Raw genomic sequence first — 23,308 nt, forward strand, 5'->3', positions numbered from 1 at the left:
GACAAGGAAATGAGGTGTGACTGGAAAAGGCAAGCATTAGAGGGTAGAAAAAGAACACCAGGGCTGTGTCTACACGTGCCCCAAACTTCGAAATGGCCATGCAAATGGACATTTCGAAGTTTACTAATGAAGCACTGAAATGCATATTCAGCGCTTCATTAGCATGCGGGCGGCAGCCGCGCTTCGAAATTGACGCTCCTTGCCGCCGCGCGGCGCGTCCAGACGGGGCTCCTTTTCGAAAGGATGCCGCCTACTTCGAAGTCCCCTTATTCCCATGAGCTCATTGGAATAAGGGGACTTTGAAGTAGGCGGTGTCCTTTCGAAAAGGAGCCCCGTCTGGATGTGCCGCGCGGCGGCAAGGAGCGTCAATTTCGAAGCGCGGCTGCCGCCCGCATGCTAATGAAGCGCTGAATATGCATTTCAGCGCTTCATTAGTAAACTTCGAAATGGCCATTTGCATGGCCATTTCGAAGTTTGGGGCACGTGTAGACACAGCCTTAGCTATCCAGGGTCCAACTGATCAGGAAAGTGACTCCTTCACCCTGGGAAAATAATGAAATTACCTTTCCAAGGCCAGGCCAAGAGCTACATGTCCCTTCACCTGGAGAAAGGGACTAAAAATTGCTCATGTTGCCCTTGGAGACACTCATCCTTTATTTTGTCTGGGACAAAGGGCCAAACTTCTTGAAGGCTGTCTGAAGCCTTCCTTCTGAAAAGGGGCATTTAATGATTTGCTTCCAACTTCTGTCACAGCCTTTCCTTGATGGATGCCCCCTGTGATCTCAGGTGAGGGATGCAGATGAGTGTTTCACCTGTATCCTCTGTCATGTTTCATCCTTCAACATATGAGCAAGTCTGTGTTGTTTACAGGACTAGCTCTTGAATTGGATGTACTTTTCACTTTGCATTCTCTTGGCAACTAACGCATTTTCTCCTTTGAGGCTAGCACTCTCAGGCAAGCTCCTGCTGCTGCTTACGCACACTTGTCTTCCAGCAAATGACTCACTTTTCACTGTCTCATTGCCAGCTGATGTTGAAACAAAACATGCATTTTAGTCTCCCCCCAACTCCTGCCTTCAAAGATATGTGCCTTTCCCCACTGCTTCCCCTGCTCCTTTCTTCCTTGTCAGAGCTTCTTTTGGAGTTTTCTAATTCTAATCAAGGCTGGTTTGCAGTTTCAGTGCTCAAGTGCAGGCTGTATATGTGCCCATTATACTAAACAGGTCTGCAAATACAGCATAAGAGGTGCACTATTTAGGCAAAGTTAACTCTCTGTTTTGCAGCTTCTCTCCCATCTCTCACTAAAGAGCCTGCACAGTGGTCAGCAACCCCTGGCACAGGTGCCAAGAGTGGCATGTGAGCTGATTTTCATTGGCATGTGAGGCGGAAGCTCATTCCCACTACTCCTCCCCTGTGCAGCTGGGAGCTTGCTCAAGGCCATGCTGCCCATGGATTAACAAAAGACCAGCTAATGCTACCAACCACCACCTATATGGTGAAGTTCTGTATCTTAATTTAGTTATTCATGAAGTTGTTGTAAGTAGGAGTATTGGCGACTTTCAAAAGTATCACCGGCACTTGTATTGTGCATAAGGAAAGGTTGCTGACCCTGAGCTAGCGTGTCAGAAGTACTTCCATAACCCTCATTTCTAAGGTATTGGGGCACCTCACAATCTGATGTAATTATGCTCACAATCCCCTGTGAGGTAGGGAAGTGCTGTTTTCCCCATGAAACAGTTGAACTCAGGCTTGCGCAAGTCACACAGGAAATCTGGTGGCACAGGGAGTTTTATCCTGTATCCACATTAGTGGTGACACGCTAACTACTGGGCCATGCTTCCTCTTGCTATTTCTTCTGCTTGCCTTCCTATCCTCTTGCATTTAGATCATTTTCTTCAATGCATTATTTTTTTTCCCCAGTCAAATAGTAAGAGTGTGGTTTGACATGTTTCATCTAACAGTCTCTACATGTTGCATGTTGAATCAGACCCCTGTGAAGCAGGTAAGTATTACTAAGTTCAGTGTGGAGAAGAGTAAATAATGGGAAAGGCTGGTTAAATAAAGATTGCAATGTTGTAAAGAAGATTAGTGGAGGAGCTGCAAACAGAAGCTTCAGTGATTTCCAGCTAGTGAGGGTCGTGGAGCACTGGAATGAGTTATCTAGAGCGGTGGTGGAATCCCCATCCCTGGAGGTTTTAAAGTCTCTGTTTGACAGAGTTCTGGTTGGGATGATTTAGTTGGGGTTGATCCTGTTTGGGCAGGGGACTGGACTCAACCTCCTATGGTCCCTTACAACCTTTGGATTCTATGACTCCCAGTCCCCTATAGTTTTCATTATACTACATGTTTCATTAGTACTTCATGTTATTAATCATGCTTATTACATTAATGTACGGGCCAACCAAGAAGATTGTGCTTGGTCCTGTACAAACACATTTGGAGGCAGTTGCTGCCAGGGTTGTCCCATGGAGCAGGGCCTGGGGTATTCCCTTCACCCATACTCCAGGTGCAGGACCTGAAGCAACCCCCCTGCACTGTAGGTGCTGCCACACCCTGCTTCTTCCCCTGCTCTGCCTCCTTCCCACTTCCCTCAGGCATCAGGGCCCAGGGACTAGCTAGGGCTGGGATGAGTGGAGGCAGTGGGGGGGAGAGGGGATGTTCCTCTCTGCGCTGCTCTACTGCACCACCCTCCCAGCCCTCTGCACCTTGCTTCTCCACTGGCAGTGGGAACTGGAAAGGTACTCCAGTTCTCACCACCACAGAGAAGCAAGTTGCTGTGGGCTGGTTGGGCAGCATGGCACAGCACAGTATGGTGGAGCAGACTGTTGCATCCACTGCCTGTATAGTGAGTAGCAGCAGGATGAGAAGCAAACCCTACCGCCTCAGCCCCGGGTAATGCCCCCATCTATAGGACCAATCCAGCCGCTGCTACGTGACCCACACCGTCGCAGATCTGGTCCTTGTGTGTGGATGATAAACTCCTGGGGACATCAGTTATATATAACTAATCAGGAGCCCTAGCTGATGCTAGGGCTGCTGCCACACCCCCCGGCTTGAACTAGTTTCCATCAAACACGGTGACAGTTTGGTTCAGTGCCTTCAAGCACCCCCAGTAGGCAAACTTTTCCAGCTCCCCTGCCAGGCAGTACCTATTAGAATAAAGAAATGACATTACAATGAACAGGCTCTTGAGCACTGCTGATTATCAGATCCTATAAAATATCTCAGTTCACCTGTGTACCTTCAGTGTGCATTCCTATTAACTAGAAAAACAGGCATTAAGGTTCATTAATCACATATAACTTTTCCTTTGTAAACGTGTTTCTGCCAGTCTCGTGACTGCAAGGAGCTGCACTTTCCTATTGGCTGGAGAGCTTGTATTTTACCAAATTCTGAAGATGCAATTTTTCTGGAGCTTTGTTAAACTGCTAAACCGCGGAAACTGTTTCCCTTTCAGTTGGCTTTGTCTGTTTCACATGGAATGAAGTAAGTGATAATGAGACCTGAAGAAGAACTCTTTGTAAGCTCCAAAGTTTCTCTGCCATTAACAGATGCTGCTGCCACGATAGATGTTCCCTCGCTCACCTTATCTTCCTAATAAGCAGTAATAAGCATATGTTGCCAGAAAATCATTAAGCATGACATGGCACCATCCGTGTTTAGCAGAAGTGCCCATTAAAATTAATGAGGATCTGTGCCTGGAAATGAATGGCACAGGATACACTTTACCCTGAAAGCTGTGCCTTGGGTAAGTATAGGTAAGCAGAGGGTAGCATGGCCAAGCTATACTACAGATAAGAATATGGAAATTGAAAAGGCAAACCAATGGAAAAGGAAGATTGATGGTGAGGGTATTTCTATTTGTCAGCCTACCACAGTGATGTGCCAACTAGTGGGATCATTCCATGCAGCAATGAAATGCTGCCACCTCTGGGCTGAAAGGAGCAGCTATTTTACCGAATACTTCCCAAAAGCTTCCGTAGGGGAAGAGAAGAGACTACCTTCAGGTGGGTATGGCTGTGCATTACTTACATGGGTCCTGCCCTACCATGGGGAGTTTATGTCCGAATCAGACTATGAGCACTAGAGGGAGACTGTGCAGGGAAGTGGGTGGGGAGGACCTGGGCTACCTCTAGAAGAGAATGGCATCGTTTTCTGATTATGCAAACGATTTTTGATATTTTTCGTAATGTTGTTCCTATGCTCGTTTGGAATGCTCTGTTTGTGGAGCATAAGGTGCCAGGATGCGATCAGTGACTCTAGATTTCAAGGGAGGATTTCCCCATTCCTCATTGTCCCCAGCATCAACAGGATGGGAACTGATTGCTTGCAGGGCAGAATGGGTGTGTGGTAGTAGGGCAGTACTGAGTGAATCTTGCTCAGAGGCAGCACCAGGGGAAAACACGTAGAGCAAGGGTGTAGACTGGGGCAGGGAGATGGTTTCTGGGAGTGGGTGCGGGCTGGAATTAGGCACAGCAAAGGGGACAGTAAATTCAGCTTTAGGAGTGTCACTTGTCCAGTTCCTGACTGGAGTGCCTGGTGGAAAAGGGAATCTGGCACTTTGGTCATCACAGCTCAGCAGGCTCCTAAAACTCCGCTTTACTGTAGCTGCCGGCTCTGAATAAATGGACACAGAGCCGACATCCAGAAATTCAATACACAAGCTGGTCAGTGAACGCTTCAGTGGAGTGGGCTATTCTGGTAAAGACCTGAGAATTTGTGTCCTAGAGCACAGAATTTAAAAACAAGCAAGAAATTTGTGGATTGGAATTCATATTCAAATTTGCAGCTAAAATGGGGTATGAACAGACATCAGTTAGCTCATGCCTTACAAGGACTGCTTCCCTTCCTTTTATGCTTGTAATTATCTCAGGCAGGACACTTAACATCCCCAGCCTCTTCCTTCGGTCCTATGTACTTGTTTTGTCCATTTTTATTGCAATTTTTTGGAGTCCTCTGTGTTTATAAATGTCAGTCTGTATTGGAAATGAGATTGGTGGGACAGACCCACTTCATCAGCTCAAAGCTCATGACCAAATAAATCATTTTGTTAGTCATTTAAAGTGCTACCTTTTTGCTGTTTTGTTCGAGTACAGACTAACAGGGCTGCCTCTGTGCACAGGTATGCTCCTCCAACTCCTAGCCACAGGGGCAGCCAGAAGAGCTTCACATAATGCAGCAGCTCTCATTGGCTGGGAACCACAGCCCATGGGGGCAGTGCCTGGGGGTGGAAGCAGCACACAAAGCCCCGGCTGGTCCTTTGGCTAGGAACCCCAGGGAGGTGTCACCACTTTCTGGAAGACCCCTGAGGTGAATGCTGCCCAGAGACTGCACCCCATGCTTTCTCCTGTGCATTCTGCCCTAGCCCAGGGCCTGTTCCCAAAGGCTGACCCCTTGAGTCCCATTTCCCTGGCCCCTTCCCAGAGCCCCTATCCCTAGCTCAAACCAGCCACCCCTCTTGCACCCCAATCCTGTGTCCCACCTTAGTGAAAATGAGCAAGTGAGGGTGGGGGGAGAGGGAGGGATGGGAAAGGAGGTGGGGGTTATAGGCTCCCTGACAGTATTTCCAGGCCTCAGGGTAGACCAGTCAGTGGGCCCCTCCTCCTGGCATTCGGGTGGCGCTGGAGCTGCACAGCCTGCTGCCAGTGAGCTGCTGGAATGGGCAGGGATTTCAGAAGCCCACTGTTGGGTTTGCACCATTAGACAGCTGCAAGCCTAAAGACTGCCTGCCCTCCTCTCCTGCTCCTTCCCTGAGGCCATGCCCCTCTGGTAGGGGGCTGGGGATGGTGGGGTTGGGGTGGCGCAGGCTGTGTGAGGGAGCTGGGTGTGGTAAGAGTGCAGGCTCTGGGAGGGAGTTGGATGTGAGGGGTGCAGGCTATGACAAGGGTGTAGGCTGGGGGAGGGAGGTGGTTTCTGGGAGTGGGTGTGGGCTCTGAACTGGGACAGGGGGCTGGGATACAGGAGGAAGCAAGGGGATAGTGTTTACCTGAGGGGGCCCCTGAAAGTGGCTGGCAAACCCCTCTGGCAGCAGCTCCCAGCTAAGGGGACCAGTAGTTCTCTGTATGCTGCAGCTCGCTGGCACCACCCCTGCAGCTCCTGAGGCCGCAGCTGCTCGGAAACGGGAGATCTGCAGAGTTGGTACCTGGGAGGGGGCAGCACACAGAGGGATTCTCCCACCCCAGGGGCCTCAGGGAGAGAGCTGAACACTTGCATGAGTAACATGGAGAAAGGGTGGGTGGGGAGCATGTCTTAGCCCTGCTCTGCTGCTGGTGGTGGTGGTGGCTGGGGGCTCTTGGGCAATTGCCCCCCTTTCTCTTCCTCAGTGAAGGAGTGGGGCCAGGGTATTGGGCTTTTTGCCAGCAGAAAGTTGACAACCTGAGCCTGGGCAGCTCAGTACTCAGGGTGTTGCTTGGGGAAGTTGGAGTCAGGTGTATTTGTGGGGGACAAGTGGGAATGAACAAGGAAATTTGTGGGGACAGGCTCAGTGCTCCAGAGCTAAAGCAGCCTGGCCTCACTACAGTGCATGCAGGGTTTTGGATCTCTTTCCAGGGACAGACCTAGGAAGCACTTGTCCCAGATTATCTCTTCTACATGTCCTCCCCCCTGCTCCCAAGGGGGGCATGGTGACAAGGACCAACTGCTGGAAGGTCTGAAGGTCAAGCTGGGGTGCATGGGAACCGAGACTCACATTGCTGTTTGTGTGAATGAGGGATTCGCTGGAAGCAACTTCCTTGCTGAACTGTCCTGCCTCCCCGCGCAGAAATCAGACACCATAACTCCTAATCACTCCCCCTTTCAGGAAAAGCTTCTCTGATCTTTCCTTGTGAGGAAGGGTTTCTGTCTTTCACACTCTGCTTTAGTTTCCCTTGGCCCTGCAGCTTTACAGTTTTCTTTCCAGCTAGGATTTTTTGAGTAAACTTGGTTGATTTCCCCCAGCTAAAACATGCCATGTGTGCAGAGAAACTGGATTGCAAACTTTTCCTTTTGGTTCCAGTTCCTTCACATGCAAGTGCTCTGCTATGGTAGAAATCCTCCACCGGGCAGATTTTTGTTTCCAGACAAGAGACAAGGTCAGTGGCTTCTCTTGTTTTAAATTGTCATGTTTAATAGATGCAAACTCTGCATCCTTTCCACATCTCTGATCTAACTAAATATTTTCAGTTTATTCTTCTGTATTAACTGTCTCCATGACTCTGTATTTGCACAATATTTCCCTTACTATATCTAATTTCCATGCAGCTTTGTAACTGATTTACTTTCCACCTCCCTCAGTTGCTGCATTTTGCCCTTGACACTGCAAACCTTAATAGTGCTGTGCTAGATACTTTCTCACCCCTGCATGCTGTTATGTCTCCCTGGATACTATAATTCATATATTTTGGAGTCTAAACTTGCAGCTGTATACTTGCAACACTTCTGTGGCAGGCAACTTGATCTTAAAGTTGATGTCAATGAAGCACAGTGCAGACAACTTAGGCTGTCATGCTGTTCCTTCTGGAAGCCATTAGGCTGGATCTCAGTTGAAGATTTCAGCAATGAAATTTTCATTTTCATCCAACACCCCCTCCATTTTTCTTTACAAAATGTAGGAAGTTCAGGGTCTTGGAAATAAACGTCTTTTCAGTAGTGACTCTGTGAAAGGATGTTGTGATGCAGCAACACAAAGATTTAAGGGCTAATGCCATCTGGAGTTCTGGTCTCATCTTGTTGGATACAAAAAATTGAAATAATTTTTGGGCACAGGGATGAGAGGGAATTAAGACACTGGATTTACATTTGTCTGTCTGTACTTATCCTACAAATGGGGCTGTATCATCAGCTGACTTTAAATTCATCTACTTCCATTACGCTGATTTACATTGCCAAGGCTCTCTTATGTAACTGATTAATTTCATACTTTTCCAAGGGTTGGATATCTTAAATCACCTCTCTCAGCACTGGAGGAAACACAGGACATGGTTAGATCCATCCATGCTTTGTGAAAGCCTCTTCACAGCTATGGAGTGAGAGAGAAAATGACACCAAATGGGGTTTGCAGAAAGCAAAATGTGGAGCCTTCAACCTGACAGTGGAAGAAGGGGAAAATCACGTGGTCTGTCGGCTCAAGTAGGGTCACCAGTTGTCCTGATATTAGTGGGACTGTCCTGATATTAGGGGCTTGTCTTTTGTACAAAACTATATTACCCTGCCCCAGGGTTGGGTGAAGCATCTAGTGTTTTCTTTTTTTTTTAAAAAGCACTTGCTGTCTGGCCATGTTAGGTTCAAGACAAGGAAAACTGTTTAGAAAAATTAGCAAAGCAGTGAACAAAATCTACCGTGGAGTTCCTCTTTTCATTCCCTTCAGACAAAATCACAAGAAACAGTTTTTCCTTTGTGACAATATAAGAGAGGCAGTGCATAGTTGCTGGGAAGGGATGAGTAGAATTAATTTCTCATATGCTGCAGGCTTGAGAAATTAGGAGCCTAAAAATGGAGCTTTCAAAAAACTAGAACTTCAACCTGACTTCCAGTTAGTTCCTGAGCAGGTTCCTTGCCTTAGAAAAGGCAACAAGATTTTTTGTTGTATCAATGTTATGGCAAAAAGAAATGTTGCTGCAATCAGAAGAAAAGGTGGGCCTCAGAAATAAACCACCATTGTGTAAAGCCAATGAACATGGGTTGTCATCAAATGGGAGTGAACCTGCAATCTTATGGGCTAAAGCTATGTACCTTTATGGCACTAACTAAAAATCTTCTCATTTAGCTAAGGCTATAGAGCAGACTTCGTTCTCCTTTCTCAGTGTGTCTGGATTACACCTCTAGTCTCAGCCAATTGAGATGGCTTTAAATGGTCTCTGAGTGATTGTCTGATAGGAAAGCAGCTTTTTGGGCAAGTGAAACTGACCCTGAGAAGAGTCAGTGGTCCTTCTGGTGGGATCTTCTGAACCTGAGGCTTCTCTCAAATACAGCAAAACCTTTATTTGGCCCAGAAGGAGTGTTTTCCAAAAGCAGAGAACTGCAACCTGTATGCTATGCAGAGGGGTCATTTGAAAGCAGGTTAAATGGCCTGGAGGCAGATATAGGGAACCGAAGCCAGGATGCAACAATGGCAGATGACACGTATCTTATTTTAAAGTGATACCATTTACTTAGAAAAGTATTTACTTGTCTGCAAGTCTAGCCATCTGTTGTTGTTAATGCCCCACTCAGAGATGAGAGACTGTTAGAGAAAACAAATGTCTCTTCTTACATTGGTTTGCTTACTGTGGGCATCACTTTATGTACAGTTAATTTCTCTTATGTGGCTGGTTCTGCATCTACATAGGAATGGAAAAAACAAACATTTTTTACAAACAAGATAATTTAGTTTTAAAACCACAAAGTTGTCAGGGAAGCGCATCTGGAGGTGCCGTGTTTCCAGTGCCTTTAAATTGTTCTTTAAAATTGCTTTCGTAATACCCATGGAATGTCTCATTTGCTTGTGACCCTGGCCAGCTTTGCAAAGTGAAAGGGATACATCCATGCAGTGCCTCCAGAACATATGTTCACCCTTGTGCAGTGGCTATAAAGGGATCCAAGCGGCCCCAGAATCTCTCATGCGTAAAGTTACCTCTAGCCTTTCTCTCTTGTTATAGCTGAGGTGACATAGGCCAGTTGATGGGCCCAGCTTAGACTCAGAGCTGGTAACTTTCCCCCTGAAGGGAGGGGGAAGAGGAAGGCTGAAGAGAAATTTAAGAATTTGGTGGAGGTCAGTGGTGCTGACAGCCAGCCCAGGCCCTGGAGCAAGGCAGGAGGGTGGCCTGACTCTGCACCCTGGAAGGTGTGGGGGACAAAGGCTGAAGGGGTGGGGTCCAGGGAATTTTGCTCTCAGTGCTGCCCAGATGGTGGGGCTGGTCTCCCCCTACTCCTTCACAGCTGCGCACAGCAACACTGCTGTGGCAATTCAAAAGGGCCTGGAGCTCCAGGCCGCTTTGAAACACTGGGCCTGGGAGTAATTGCCCCCTTTGCCCCTCTGTTGGCAGGCCTCATGGAGAGACTCCACCATTAGCACTTACAGTCCAATCACACAAGGGACTTAAGAGCCTAAGGGGAAAGCTCTGGAGGGAAATGTCAAACCAGAGGTCAGAAGAAGAGACCCTCACCAAGACTGGCTTATTTCACCCTCCTCAGTAGCACCACTGTCCCTGACTGCAGCCAGGAGGGAGGAAACTGTGAGGTGATCTGGGTAAGCTCCTGTAATGGTTTGGAGGGGGTATCACCATGGCCACCAACTCTGGGGCTGCTCCCTGGCTGGTGCACTAATGGGAAAATATTAGTGGGTGCTCAGCACACCCTGGCATCCATGCTCCCCACTCTGCCCACTCCCCACAGTTGTTCCTCCCCACTAGTGGCCCTGCTGATTTACCCCTATGCCTCCCTCCCACAGCTGTTCTGTGGTATTCAGAGGCTCCAAGAGGGAGGGATAAAAGTGAGGACATGAGGCTCTTGGGGGAAGGGGGAGAAGGAGGCAGGGTGGGAGATGAAGCATGAGGTAAGGGGTGGAGTAAGAGTGGGGCAGGGCAGGAAGATGCCAGGCAGGGGCAGGAGTAGGGGGGAGGAGTGGGAGTGGCATCTGGAGTGAAGGGTTGGTTGAGCATCCCAGGGCTAGAGCACAAGTCTGTTCCTATGGGTGTCACTAAGATTCCCCCCCGCATCCCACACAGATTCCACTCCATCACTGCAGCAGCCTGCCCAGCATATGTGCACTTCAGGCTGAGCTTTATGAGAGTGCTCTGGACTCCTAGCTAGCATAGAAAATACATGGGGCTTTAGCCTTCTCTTAAGTGAAGTGCCTTCAGTGGGAGCATTTAAAGGGAAGTTGGTTTGCGGGTCTTATATCATTAGTTGTTTGCAATAATTTATCCACTGTTCTTTTTAAATGATTTTCTGTTTTTGGTTTCCCACTTCTGTTAGTTTGAATAAAGCCATTCAGGCTAGAACTGCCCTCTCTTCTGCTTCAGTGACCATGTACATTGATGATTTAAGCTGTAAGCAATACAAGGCCGTGGAGTGTAAATTATGGTAATACATTACATCTCATCATGTAGTCAGGAAGTATGCCATGCCGCTGTGAACATCATGGCCTCTAAACTCACAGCTTGCTAAATGAAAAGGGTTAACAGGAGTGAGGGCAGAGTATTAAACATCTGTGTGGATCCATTAAATATTACCTTAGGAATATATATATATATACACACACACACACACACAGATGCAGTATTAAGAGTAATTTACGTGTCTGTTTATTCCCTGGATTGACATTGTTAGAGAATTCATTAAGATTACTGTACTGCAGAACAATAACAGGATGCTGTGAAATGGTGCCTCTTGTGTTTGTTTTAGATTTAATAACCCCATGAGTCTTAACATAGAGCTGGAGAAAGTATACCATTATTGATAGTGCCTCTGGCAACCCTATTCTGGCAATCAAAAGATTGATATTTTCGTTGTACTGTTTACTATGGAGAAATACCTTTTAACCCCCCCTCTAGTTACATTTTGGTGTACTATTAACTCACTCTTGTTGGTTCTCTATATGACTTTTCAGCATTAATTTTTGCAGGTCTAGTCCAGTACTTTCTGTTGTTGCATATTGGCCCTTTAAATTCGCTAGCACTCACAAGTGAGTTATTAAATAGCGTCAGAGGAAAATGTCAGCTTCTCTCATTTTACGACATGCCTGACAGCTGAGATTTGAGAGCTATTTGCCGTCCTTCCTGAGGAAGATAGTCCAACTTTCACCTTGTTTTCACGCTATATACAGTCAAGAGACATTATTGGGTGAAGATTTCACTGAATCATTTGAAATGTACAAACAGAGGTTTGCAAGGTGCCTCACTGCTGCTTAGAAAGTTTGATCCTTTTCTGCCCCTGCTGCAAGCAGTAGGAGGTGAGGGAATGCTGCACCTTCCAGGATTGGTTGATTCTGGTCAGCTGTATTAGTAAGTGATGGTGACAAACAGGATAGACTTGGGCAAATGACGAGAGTGGGCAATTGTAATGAACAGCACAAAGCCTTGACAATAAGCTGATAAAGACAAAACAGAATTTATAGGGCCATGGAGGGTTCTGAAAACAATATTTTCGTATGATAAAGTGAATATAAACAAATGAAAGTATGGCAGAGAGGTTGCTTCATGTGTAAGAATAGTTGTTTCTAGAATGGGAAATAATAGCTGACAGGTGTGCTTTAGATTTATATACCTTTTAGACTGAAAGAGTCTTATGGCAAGATCTGATGTGGGGCAGAGGTGGGGCGGACTCATCTTAATGTCTTCAAAGCCAATGTATATCACCTGCAGAGTCTGCCTTTAACGTGTAAGCTCTGTAGGGTGGGGACTGTGTCTTAAATGTTTGACTCTTGTTTGACTGGGGTCTCTGGCTGTTACCATTATTGTATAATAACTACACCTATCCCTCAATTTACAAATGTAATTTGTTCTATGAAAACTGTCTGTAAGGTGAAAATTCATAAATTGAAAATGAAATTCCCATTAATTTCAATATAACAAAATCTGACTGGTTCCCAACTCTCCAAAATATTCACCCAATATATTTCCCACATGTGTTACAATACTATACAATCGTAAAAATAGAAACAGTGCTCCTTTTTGCTTTTTTATGACATTTATCACCACTAGTCAGTTCTTAGACAGTGGTGAAGAAGGTGGTGTTGATGGGAGTTCCAGGGGATAATCTGCATCATCATTGGAAACAGCTCCGTAGTGACTTCAACCTCCTAAATTGGGATTTTATCTTCAGCTTTGATTGAGGGCTGAGGATCAGCTGATGGTGATCCGGGTTTAGGAGGAGGTAATGAGGTTGAGGGTTGAAAAAATGATAGAACTGATGTTTGTACTGCAGCCCTCTTTTTCATGTCATAGAACTCCTACGTCTACACGTGCCCCAAACTTCGAAATGGCCATGCAAATGGCCATTTCGAAGTTTACTAATGAAGCGCTGAAATGCATATTCAGCGCTTCATTAGCATGCGGGCGGCAGCAGCGCTTCGAAATTGACGCACCTTGCCGCCGCGCGTCGCGTCCAGATGGGGCTCCTTTTCGAAAGGAAGCCACCTACTTCGAAGTCCCCTTATTCCCATGAGCTCATGGGAATAAGGGGACTTCGAAATAGGCGGGGCCCTTTTGTAAAGGAGCCCCGTCTGGACTTGCCGCGCGGCGGCAAGGCGCATCAATTTCGAAGCGCTGCTGCCGCCCGCATGCTAATGAAGCGCTGAATATGCATTTCAGCGCTTCATTAGTAAACTTCGAAATGGCCGTTTGCATGGCCATTTCGAAGTTTAGGGCACGTGTAGACAGAGCATTGAATGGCTTCGTGAATTTGTTGCTTGCATGCTGAACTCCATTCCAAGTTGGGGTCATTGTCATTAATAATTTGTGTAGCTGCCTCCAATATACTGATGAATTTTGAGAGTGTTTTAGTGTCCAGCATTTTTTGAGGTTCATCCAATTCTCCCTCTTCCTTTTTGGATAACCTTTCTGCATACAGCTGAATTAATTCTTCATTAGTCAATTCTTCACCATGTGACAATAACAGGTCTTGAACATCATCTGTGTCTACCTCACGGAATCCTGTTTGAGTTGCCAGTTGCATGATAGAATTTGAATGTCTTTCACTTCACCCTCAAAACCATGGAAATCATCAACGTATTTCGGCAATAGCTTTTTCCAAACACCATCCGGTATACTTTGAGTAATTTTATTCCATGTAGTTGTGATCTTTTCTATAGGCATCTTGACGCTGCAGTTCTTCCACAGCTGCTTAACTGTTGGTTTGTCTTCTGCATTTGACATAGATACAAGATACCTCATCGCCCTTTGCAGATAATAAGCTTTAAATGTAGCAATGATGCCTTGATCCATTGTTTGAAGGATGGAAGTGGTATTTGTGGGCAAAAAACCCACTGAAATCTTATTGCCGTAGTCTTCAACATTAATAGGGTGACTGGAGGCATTACTGAGGATCAGCAGACATTTATTATGGAGATTATTTTCAGTGCAATATTTAGAGATGAATGATGAAAGGTAGAGTGTTATGTAATCAGCAAAAATGTGCTTTGTCACCCATTCCTTTTGATTAGAACACCAGACCACACATAATTATGCCTTGTTTAAGCCTTTAAGCACCCTTGGGTTTTCTAAATGGTAAACAGAGAGGTTTCAGTTTCACATCTCCTTCCAAATTTCCACCAAGAAGTAATGTCTGTCAATCCTTCGAGGCTATGAAACCTGTTGCTTTTGTTTTATCCCTTGAAATAAAGGTTTGAGAAAGCATTCTTTTCCAGAAAAGCCCCATCTTGTCAACATTAAAGATTTGTTTTAGAGAATATTCATCTTCATCAACTATTCTTTGCTATATGGCTGGGGAAAACGATAGCTGCCTGAATATCAGTAGATGCTGCTTTGCCTGTAACATACAGACTAGGATTACGTGAATGCACTCTAAAACATTCAAACCAACTGTGACTTTGAATGTTACTTTGCTGGCCCCAGTTTGCTTCTCATCCTTGGCTTTCTTCTTTAGGTCCTCAAACAAAGGCGGGGGTTTTCTCCCTTATGGTGAGGAAGCTCAAAGGCATGTTGCATTCATTATGGCTGTCGATCCAATATAGTAAGTCTTTCAAGTTTACCCATTATTGCATCACTGGCCTTTATTTGATGCAACTTTTAGCTTCACCAACATACATTCTTGCCATTTCTTTCGGCAGGAAGATCATATGCAATGTTGATGCTGCAAAGTTCATTGCCAAACATATGTCTTTCGACTGCTGACCTTCTTTAATTCTTCTAATAACGTTCTGCTATATTCTTGCCTTTTCGTTACTTACAAATCAGGCATTCGGATGAAGGTTGTTTTTCTGTAGCAAAAATATGTTTGTAAATTGAAAAATAGGTATAAATTTACATTGTTTGTTGTAGCAGAAATTCATAAATTGAAAGTTTGTAAATCGAAGTATAGGTGGAGGAGGTAGTAGCTATTGTTTAGTACCGGAAGTTAGTGAGAGGCAAGAATGCAGTGAATTTCTTTCACCCTTTTACAGTCTGATAATAGTACCGGGGGCTCAACAGTGAGAATGAGCTGTTACAGTCTAAGGGTGAGTGTCCTGTGAATTCTAAATCTGTTTGCTTAAGTTAAATTCACCACAACAAATATGAAAACCTTATGCCTGTGGAATGGTGTGAAGAATCAGCCTTTCCCCCAGGAGTGTCCTCTTTATGTCTGTGAGTTCTGAAAGGATAGAAGCTAATCTTTCCTCTCCGTTTTTTTCCAGAGCACTTTATCCGGACACTGCCAGAATACCACATGGTTGGTCCTGCAAAAGTAGATGCAAGTGGACATTTTCTCTCTTACAGTTTACATCACCACAACTCCCATGCCAGGAGCAAAAGAGACTCCAGGAGGAAGGAAAACCTCGTGTATTATAAAATTTACCACAAGGAGAAGGATCTGTTTTTTAACTTGACTGTCCATGGAGAATTCCTTTCTGCTAATTACGTACTGGAAAGAAGGTATGGAAACCATACAGGTGCAAAGATTGTACCTTACTCAGGAGCCTCATGTTACCTCATTGGTACAGTCTTTCAGCCGAACTGTGGGAATGGGACAGCAGTGATAAGCACTTGCAATGGACTGGTAAGTCGTGGTTTTGTGTCACATTCTAGTTCTGATTTTAATCTCTTTGGAAGTGAGCCAGAGGGGTGTGCATGTGTGGTTAAAACACCAGGTGAACTAGTCGGAATAAATAACTTGCTTTTATGTATCACTTCAGTAAAAGCCATCTGGAATTTTCACACAAACTTTATACCAAATCTAAATCCCTGTTTTTTTTTGGGGGGGTGGGGGCAGGGGTGTGTGTGTGTGTGTGGTAACAAAGTTTGCAACTTTTAAAAATATCACATTTCTCTACTCTCTCTAGTTTAGACTGAGTTGGTAGGTGAGGTGCTTATTCTCACTGAACACAATTTTTCCACTGCAGAAGTTCAGATGCACTAGAAACTTTCTAATTCAATGCCCATACTGCAGAGGTTCAGCTGAACTTTAGTTAAGCCAACAAGGTTTTGTCCACTTGTTAGATGACCAAAACAAGGGCTTATATGCAACTGGAAAACATTTCTTTGTTTCCTGTAATGCTGTAACTTTTTTGACAGACTGCCACATCCCATCAATTCCAAAATTTCAGGGAGATGTTCTAGGCATCAGCAGAATTTTGGTGAAGATTGGAAAACTACAGCAGAGTGAAATCGGTGTGTGGAGCCCCGTGGATCTGGTTAGCTGGGCCGGTGACTTCCCACGTCACTGAGCTTGTCTATAGAGCAAAGAACTAGTTAGCTCTCCACCTGTTCTCTGCCCATTGTTTCAATTGTGTGAACACTTTGAGAGGCTTCTCCCCCAGTCAGAACATGAGAACAGTGAGGAGAAAGGGGGAAGTAGGAAGAATGAGGGGACACACAGAGCTCCAATTCTGTTAGAGGAGAAAAGAAATAGGGTGGGGTACACACACAGCTGCTGACGTGAGCAAAAATGCGGTCTACTCAGAGTTTCTGGTATGATAGGAGAGGGAAATAGGGGGCCCAGAGGGCCCCTGCTGTGAAGGAAGGGGGTGAAGGATTCAGGGAATCCCTGAAGTAGAGGGCAATGGGAGGCTGGCACACTGGGAGTTTGTGGGGGGAATGGAGGCATGCAAAGAGTCTGTGGCCTTTTCAATGAGCTTGGTCTACAGCAGTAACAGTGTGCAACCCTTGAATCCTTGGGAGCTACTTGATCTTTCTGGGTAGCACAGGAAATCTTTAGAAAATGCACAAAGCAATTGCTCTGTTCTTTTCATTCACTTCAGTGGCAGCTGGGTGCCTGCAGCCAAGTTTAGAATTTAATCTACAAGGGTCTAGATGATATGAGATTGAGTAGTGGAGTAAGTTTTCTCTGGAGTGTTTGGTTTACTGAAATACCACAACAGAGGTAGTCAGAGCACTGTGCAATGCGCCTCAGTGTGCAATGGTCTGCAGAAAAAAGAGACTAGATGGAATTATGCCAAGATAAACATCTGTGATGAATTTCTTTCCCTTTCCCCTGTCTATTGATATGTAAGGAAATTCCTTGTTGTTGGAAAGTTTTAGGAACCCCTGGAGTTTCTAAAATATTGTGGACAGACATGAAAGCTGGTTTGCTGTAGATGAAATTGGGACTTCTGGAGTACTGAAAAACAACAGCTGCACTCTTAAAGAGTGTTTTCCGATGCTTTATGTTTAAATAAGTTACAGCATATTAGTCAGTGAAAAGGGAGAGATTGTTGTCCGTAGGATTGTCGCAGTCTTGGAATGTTTGAGAGTTAGGCTATGCAGAAGAATGTTTGGTAGGAAAGGTAGTCAGAAGCAATTAGTTTCTTTAGATGAGGCGTTTTTTTTTTCCTCCTCAGCAATTTTATATCAATATCCATGAAATGTACAACTTGAGTGAAATGCTTGTTCTTTAATGGCTTGAACACCAAGTTCCTTCCAAATATTCTGTTTACGAGGACAAGCTAAGACACATTTTGTATGCATTTTTAAAAGATTCAGCGTATGAATATATGATGAATTTTCAAAAGGGTTTAGGTCATGTAAGCGCTTGAGTCTCATTGAAACTCAATGGGATTTAGTTGCTTTTGAAACATATTCTGATGCAGTATTCTCTTGCATAGTGGGGTGGTGAGCTGAGTCTCCATCTGTTCCCTGCCTATTGTCTGTTTCAACTTGAGTGAGGTTCTCAAGTCAGTGGCATGCTGGAAACACAGACTTCAGCTCACAGACTTCGTGTCTTATTCTTCCGTTCCTACACTGAAATCTACTCCACCAACCAACCCACTGAGTAATGTGAAGTCAGGCTGAAAGTATGAAACCCTTAGTTTTGAGAACTAAAGTAATAAGAACAAGCTTTATGTATTGGAACTTAAGGTTAATCAGAGTTTGTCATGGTTTCTGAATTTTTGATTGAATATATTCTTGGGCTATGAAGCCTCCTATTTTGGTAATATAATTTTTTTGCTTACTGAATTAGTCATGAATTTCTATTATACTGGGCTGCCTTTAGATAACATTTGTAATTTGCAGGGTTGCTTAGCACCATAGTGCACACGTTACTGAATTGACTCTTCGTTTTAACTGTAGAATTAGCGGGAGTTCCAGAGAAGAAAGGTGAGAGTGATTTGGGTGATGGAAAATCTATCATATAAGTAGAGATTGAAAGATTGCTTACCTTTAGAAAGGTGACAAATAAGAGGTAACATGATAAAAAATAAAACGAATGAATGAATGTACCTAAACCCCAGAATATTTAGCCTAATTTAGCCACCACTGTGATCCACATAATCCCCTCTTGACACTGTCCACCCCTGTAGGTGCCTGTGTTCACTCAGTACCTAAAATTGCCGAATAAAACTTCCCTAGATACCTTGATGTGACACTTTTTCAGGTGCTGAATTATTTTATAATCTCCCTACCTTCAACGTGAGGGAGTTTATCATGTGGTAGCTGGGTATCAGCTCTTGTATACCATCAGCCTTTCAGCTGCTCTCCTCAGGATCCTGCCAGTGCTGTCATGATTTGCAGATTATTGCAGTCATACTGAAGTCCCTGAAACGCTTATGAAGGTTGCTCTCTGATAGCATTCAGTGCCTGGCACTGGAAGTTCACAGAAATTACCAAGTAATTTGGCTCTTAAAGAGATGTACACATAAGCTGGAAGGGTATAGCTGAGGTTTCAGGGCCTTTATATCAACACGTCCCTAGTTATAATGAAAACAAATGTCATTTTAGGAGAAATAAAAAAAATTAAACAAAACAAACAGATTCCCCAGGTTCTAATGAGTTTTGAATAAAATTAATAATGGAAATAGTAACAAGAAAAACACAAGAATAACAAGCTTTCTAGAGACTGAAATTTACTAGGGTGCAACCCTTGTCTAGAGCAGCTTCTCATCCTCAAAGCCTCTCTTCAGAGCTTGCTGGTTTTTAGTCAATCCAGCATGCATTCCTTTACAAATCACTCCCACTTCTGCCATGGGTGTTTCTCAGTGAAGTGGATGATTGTTTTGTTGTTTATTGCATTGTTCTTGCACCCCTGCTGTAACACTTTGACATATGTTCCTGGTGCCCGGGCACCATGTTGACATCATCTTCCCATGTGAACCTTTTTTTTTTCTTTTGAATTAACATGCCACTGGTTCTTGTTTTATGTTAGCATTTGGCAGATCAAAGCATATTACCTTCTGTGTGGCAAAACTTGCTTGTCAATCCTGCCTGGGACACAGAGGCTAAACATATTTCAATATGTGCATATAACTCCTCCTTACATATCACCTGTCCATACCACCTGCTGTGTTCAGGGGGATCAGACTCAGGTAAGTTTCCATTAGATACCTCACATGACCCTTGTTGGGTAAATATGATGAAAGCAATGTGTTGGGTGAAGTCAGTTGCCCCTCTGCTGACAGCACATGCTCCTGGAGGAAAACCCTCAGCAAGGGGAGCTGCTAGGATTGAAACTCCAAGGAGTCAGCTGAATAACCTGAGGAGCTGCTGGGGCTGTGACCAGATAAGTACTTGAGGAACTACTGGGAATACTGGCTGCAGAATACCCTGAGGTTACTGAGGACTGGCAAACAACAGAGCCCTATGAACAGGTAGGGCTGGGAAATGGACCTGGGAAACCGCACATTAGTTTGGTTATGTTGCTGAAACCACAGTCAGTGTGTTTCAATAGGCTCCCTGCTGACCCAGTGGCAGAAGCACCTGTCACTGGTACGGCCCTGGGCTGGGAACTAGTGGTGTAGGGTGGCCTCATGTCCTGCTACCCCCTGCTGCTGACCCATGGGTAGTAGACTAAGTATATTAGGACAGATGGCCCATTATTGTTTGCTGTCTGCCACAGGCAGAAGCTGGATTACATAGACCTCTACTGCTCTGTTCTGCCTAAAGGGCTTGAGCCTGCCTGTGTTTGCTGTCCGCCTCAGTCAGTGACCTGTGCTATTGACTTCTACTGCTCTGATTCTCCCAGAGGGCTTGAGCCTGACCATTTACAACCAGCGAGCTGGCCAACAGATGGCTAATACACTTGGCCTGCCCCCAGGGCCCTAGACTCTATGGACACATAGGCTGCGTCTACACTGTGAGATAAATTTGATATGTAATAAATTTGAATATTTAACCTCAATATTATGAATTTGAATAAAGTGTCTGCAAAGCTTCTTGAAATTCGATCCACCTTTTTTCTGTGTTGAATCTTCACATCCTCATTGTCCTGTGCAAGTTTGACAGCGTGAGCATTGCATTGTGGGTACCTATCCCACAGTGCCGTAGCACCGGTTGCTTGTGGGCATTTCATGTTGGAATCCCAGAATTCCAAGCACTGTCCCAGAGTTCACTGCATCACTAACAGCGTGAAAAAAGAACCAGAGATTGCGCCGTTTCCTGCTGCAGCATTCCAGTGCAAGCATGGATCCACCAATGCTCTAACTCATAGCACAGATCATTTTGGCAACCTCAGTGGCTGTCATGCAATTTGTCCTTCAATTCCAAAGCTCAGTGGTGCTTGTCTATCCTACTGGTGCTGCTGCTGCTGATGATGATGAAGAGAATGGTTTGGAAGAGCAAATCTCCCAACTGCATTCCAAGAACTCAGAGCTGCTGGCTACCATGACTGCGTTGCTGACAGTGGAGTGGTGGTTTTGGACTTGAGACCAGCACACACTGGTTGACCACACTGTTTTGGAGTCCTGGGACAACCAGCAATGGGTACAGAACTTCTGCATGCGCAAGTCCAACTTTATGGAACTTTGTGATGTGTTGGCACCTGCCCTGAAGCGCAGTAACACAAAAGTGAGGCAGGCTTTTATGGTTCAGAAGCGAGTGGCAATTGCACTGTGGAAGTTTGCAACACCTGACAGTTACAGGTCAGTGGCAAATCAGTTTGGGGTGGGCAGATCTACAGTGGGGTCAATGGGGATAGAGATGGCCCATGCAATCTGTCGGCGTCTCCTCAGGAAGACTGTGACCCTGGGAGATGTAAAGGCCATAGTGGATGGCTTTGCTGCCCATGGCTTTCCTAACTCGGTGGGGCAATAGATGGCACACACATCCCCATCATGGACCCAGCCCACCTGTTCTTGGAATATATTAATCGAAAGGGGTACTGCGCCAGGGTCATGCAGGGGTTGGTAGATCACAAAGGTCATTTTACCACCATCAACATTGGCTGGTTAGGGAGGGTTCATAATGCACACAAATTCTGAAATTTGGGACTGTACCAAAAGCTCCTGGATAGGGCCTTTTTTTCCCCTGATTGGAAAATCAAGACTGGCGACATGGAGATGCTTCAGTGTTTTCCATGTGTTGCAGGATCAGATCTTGTTTGCATTTCTTGCATCTTCTGGTTTTCTCTGAAACACTGGACACTGGGTCTGGAAAACGAAGGTTAAAACTAAGATACAATTCACATAATGTGCTTTGAAGTGCAATGAATGGGTCTTTCTGTGCACTATCACTGAAAGTATGATTTTGAAGGACACATGAATTATTGAGGATGGGACGGTAAGTGTGCATTTCACAATACCGCACTTTCCATCACTTACCCAGCATCTTACTTTGTGGACATGGTAAGCTATAAGCAATTATCCTCTTCTGCAGGGAATGGGAAGGTCTGCAAAGCAGGGGAAGCCACTAGGTGTCCTGGCTAGGTGTCCTGTGGCAGTGAAAAATGGATGGCTGCATGTGGGGATTTGATATACAATAAAAATAATATAAAGAAAAAAATTATCTAATTATCTATTACCCTTCATGTAAAGGGGCCTGGGAGGGGAAAAGTACAGCAGACGAATCCCCCACGTGGCATGGGGGATTTCTGAAAACTGAAGAGAAATGATGCTTGGCAAGGGACATGGTAGGGGAAATGCCCAGCAGAGCCTGGCGTCTGTGTGGCACTGGGGAGTCCCAGAAAACCAAAAGAAAAGCTGGGGAAAGGGGGAATGGGAGGGAAAATGCCCAGAAGAGTCTGGCAGCCATAGGGTGCTTTGGTGGTCTAGTAAAATGCAAAGAAATGAGGGAAAAGAAATGCTGGCAGAATGGGACATGGGATGCAGTTCTGAGGGGCACAGAACCACAGCTAGCAAACTTGTACCCATACACAACCCTATAGCTCGACCCACCCCCAACCCACTTCTAGCATGCAGAATACTCACCTCAGCTGCTTGCTCCAGGGGGTTTGGGGACCAGTGTGGAGGTGACCACTGTGGAGGGGCCCACTGTGGAGGGACCAGTTCCAGGTCTATGGTGAAGAGCTCCAGGCTGTCTGGAACAACTTCCTCTGTTCCCTGCTCGTTACTCCTTTCCTCCTGTCTGTTGCCCTCTTCCTCCGGGCTACCCTGCTCTTCCAGGCTCATCCCAAACCGCATACCAGGGCTTCCACAAGTGTCGTAATTCAGTCTGGGCTCCATGGTGGGGTCGCTCCCCGTAAGCACATGCAGCTCTTGATAACAGCGGAAGGTCTGTGGAGCCGCCCCTGGCTGCTGGTTGGCTTCCTGGACTCTTTGATAGGCCTGATTGAGTTCTTTAATCTTCACCCAGCCCTGCACAGAGTCCCGGGAGCATCATTGAGCGGCCATCTCGTGCACCATCGGATTGCCGTGTTTCTCTTGGCCACCCAAAGTCTCTTCACCACCGATTGGTCTCCCCAAATGGCAATGAGGTAAAGAATCTCCTGGTAGGTCCAAGCTGGGGCTCTCTTGCGAGCATGAGAAGTGCTAGTCAGATCACTACCCTGAGTGCTCATGATTGCAGTACAGGGCTACCAAAAATTGCTACCAATGCAGTGTGACTTGATGGGCAAAGGGCTTTTTGCATTATGGACACCCTTTTTATTTGCAGGGCTGGGCTGCTAAATTCAAATTTAAATTTTCACAGTCAAATTCAATCCAAACTTCGCAGGCTTACTTTGACCTTCTTCCTGAACAACTGACAGCAGTGCACAGCGAAGCAGCTATACTTGGAGGGTCACCACATAGCTTTGTGGGATACATACAGGACACTTCTGGAGGCTAATAAATTCGAACTAAGGACATGGCATGTCCACACTAGCACTGAGTCCAGATTTTAAATTTGATTTTGATGCTATGCCCATCGTGTAATATTGATATGTTGAAATCGGTGTTATGGCTCAATAAATCAAGGTGACAATATTAAGTGTGAAGACAGTCACGATTTAATATCGAGCTAACGCCCTGAAATTCGAATTTATCCCA

General features: G+C 45.3%; 1 protein-coding gene across 1 annotated transcript in view; it reads left to right on the forward strand.

Annotated features, from left to right (window-relative positions):
• The first annotated feature begins 6,943 nt into the window (after window positions 1-6,943).
• Window positions 6,944-23,308, forward strand: part of ADAMTS12 (ADAM metallopeptidase with thrombospondin type 1 motif 12) — a 278,989-nt gene continuing 262,624 nt past the window's right edge. Inside the window, exons 1-2 of the mRNA XM_074995694.1 lie at window positions 6,944-7,070; window positions 15,311-15,672. Of these exons, the coding sequence (XP_074851795.1) occupies window positions 6,944-7,070; window positions 15,311-15,672 (489 nt within the window). The remainder of the gene's footprint in view (window positions 7,071-15,310; window positions 15,673-23,308) is intronic.

The sequence above is a fragment of the Carettochelys insculpta genome, chromosome 5 (genome assembly GCF_033958435.1).
Source record: "Carettochelys insculpta isolate YL-2023 chromosome 5, ASM3395843v1, whole genome shotgun sequence".
Taxonomy (NCBI): domain Eukaryota; kingdom Metazoa; phylum Chordata; order Testudines; family Carettochelyidae; genus Carettochelys; species Carettochelys insculpta.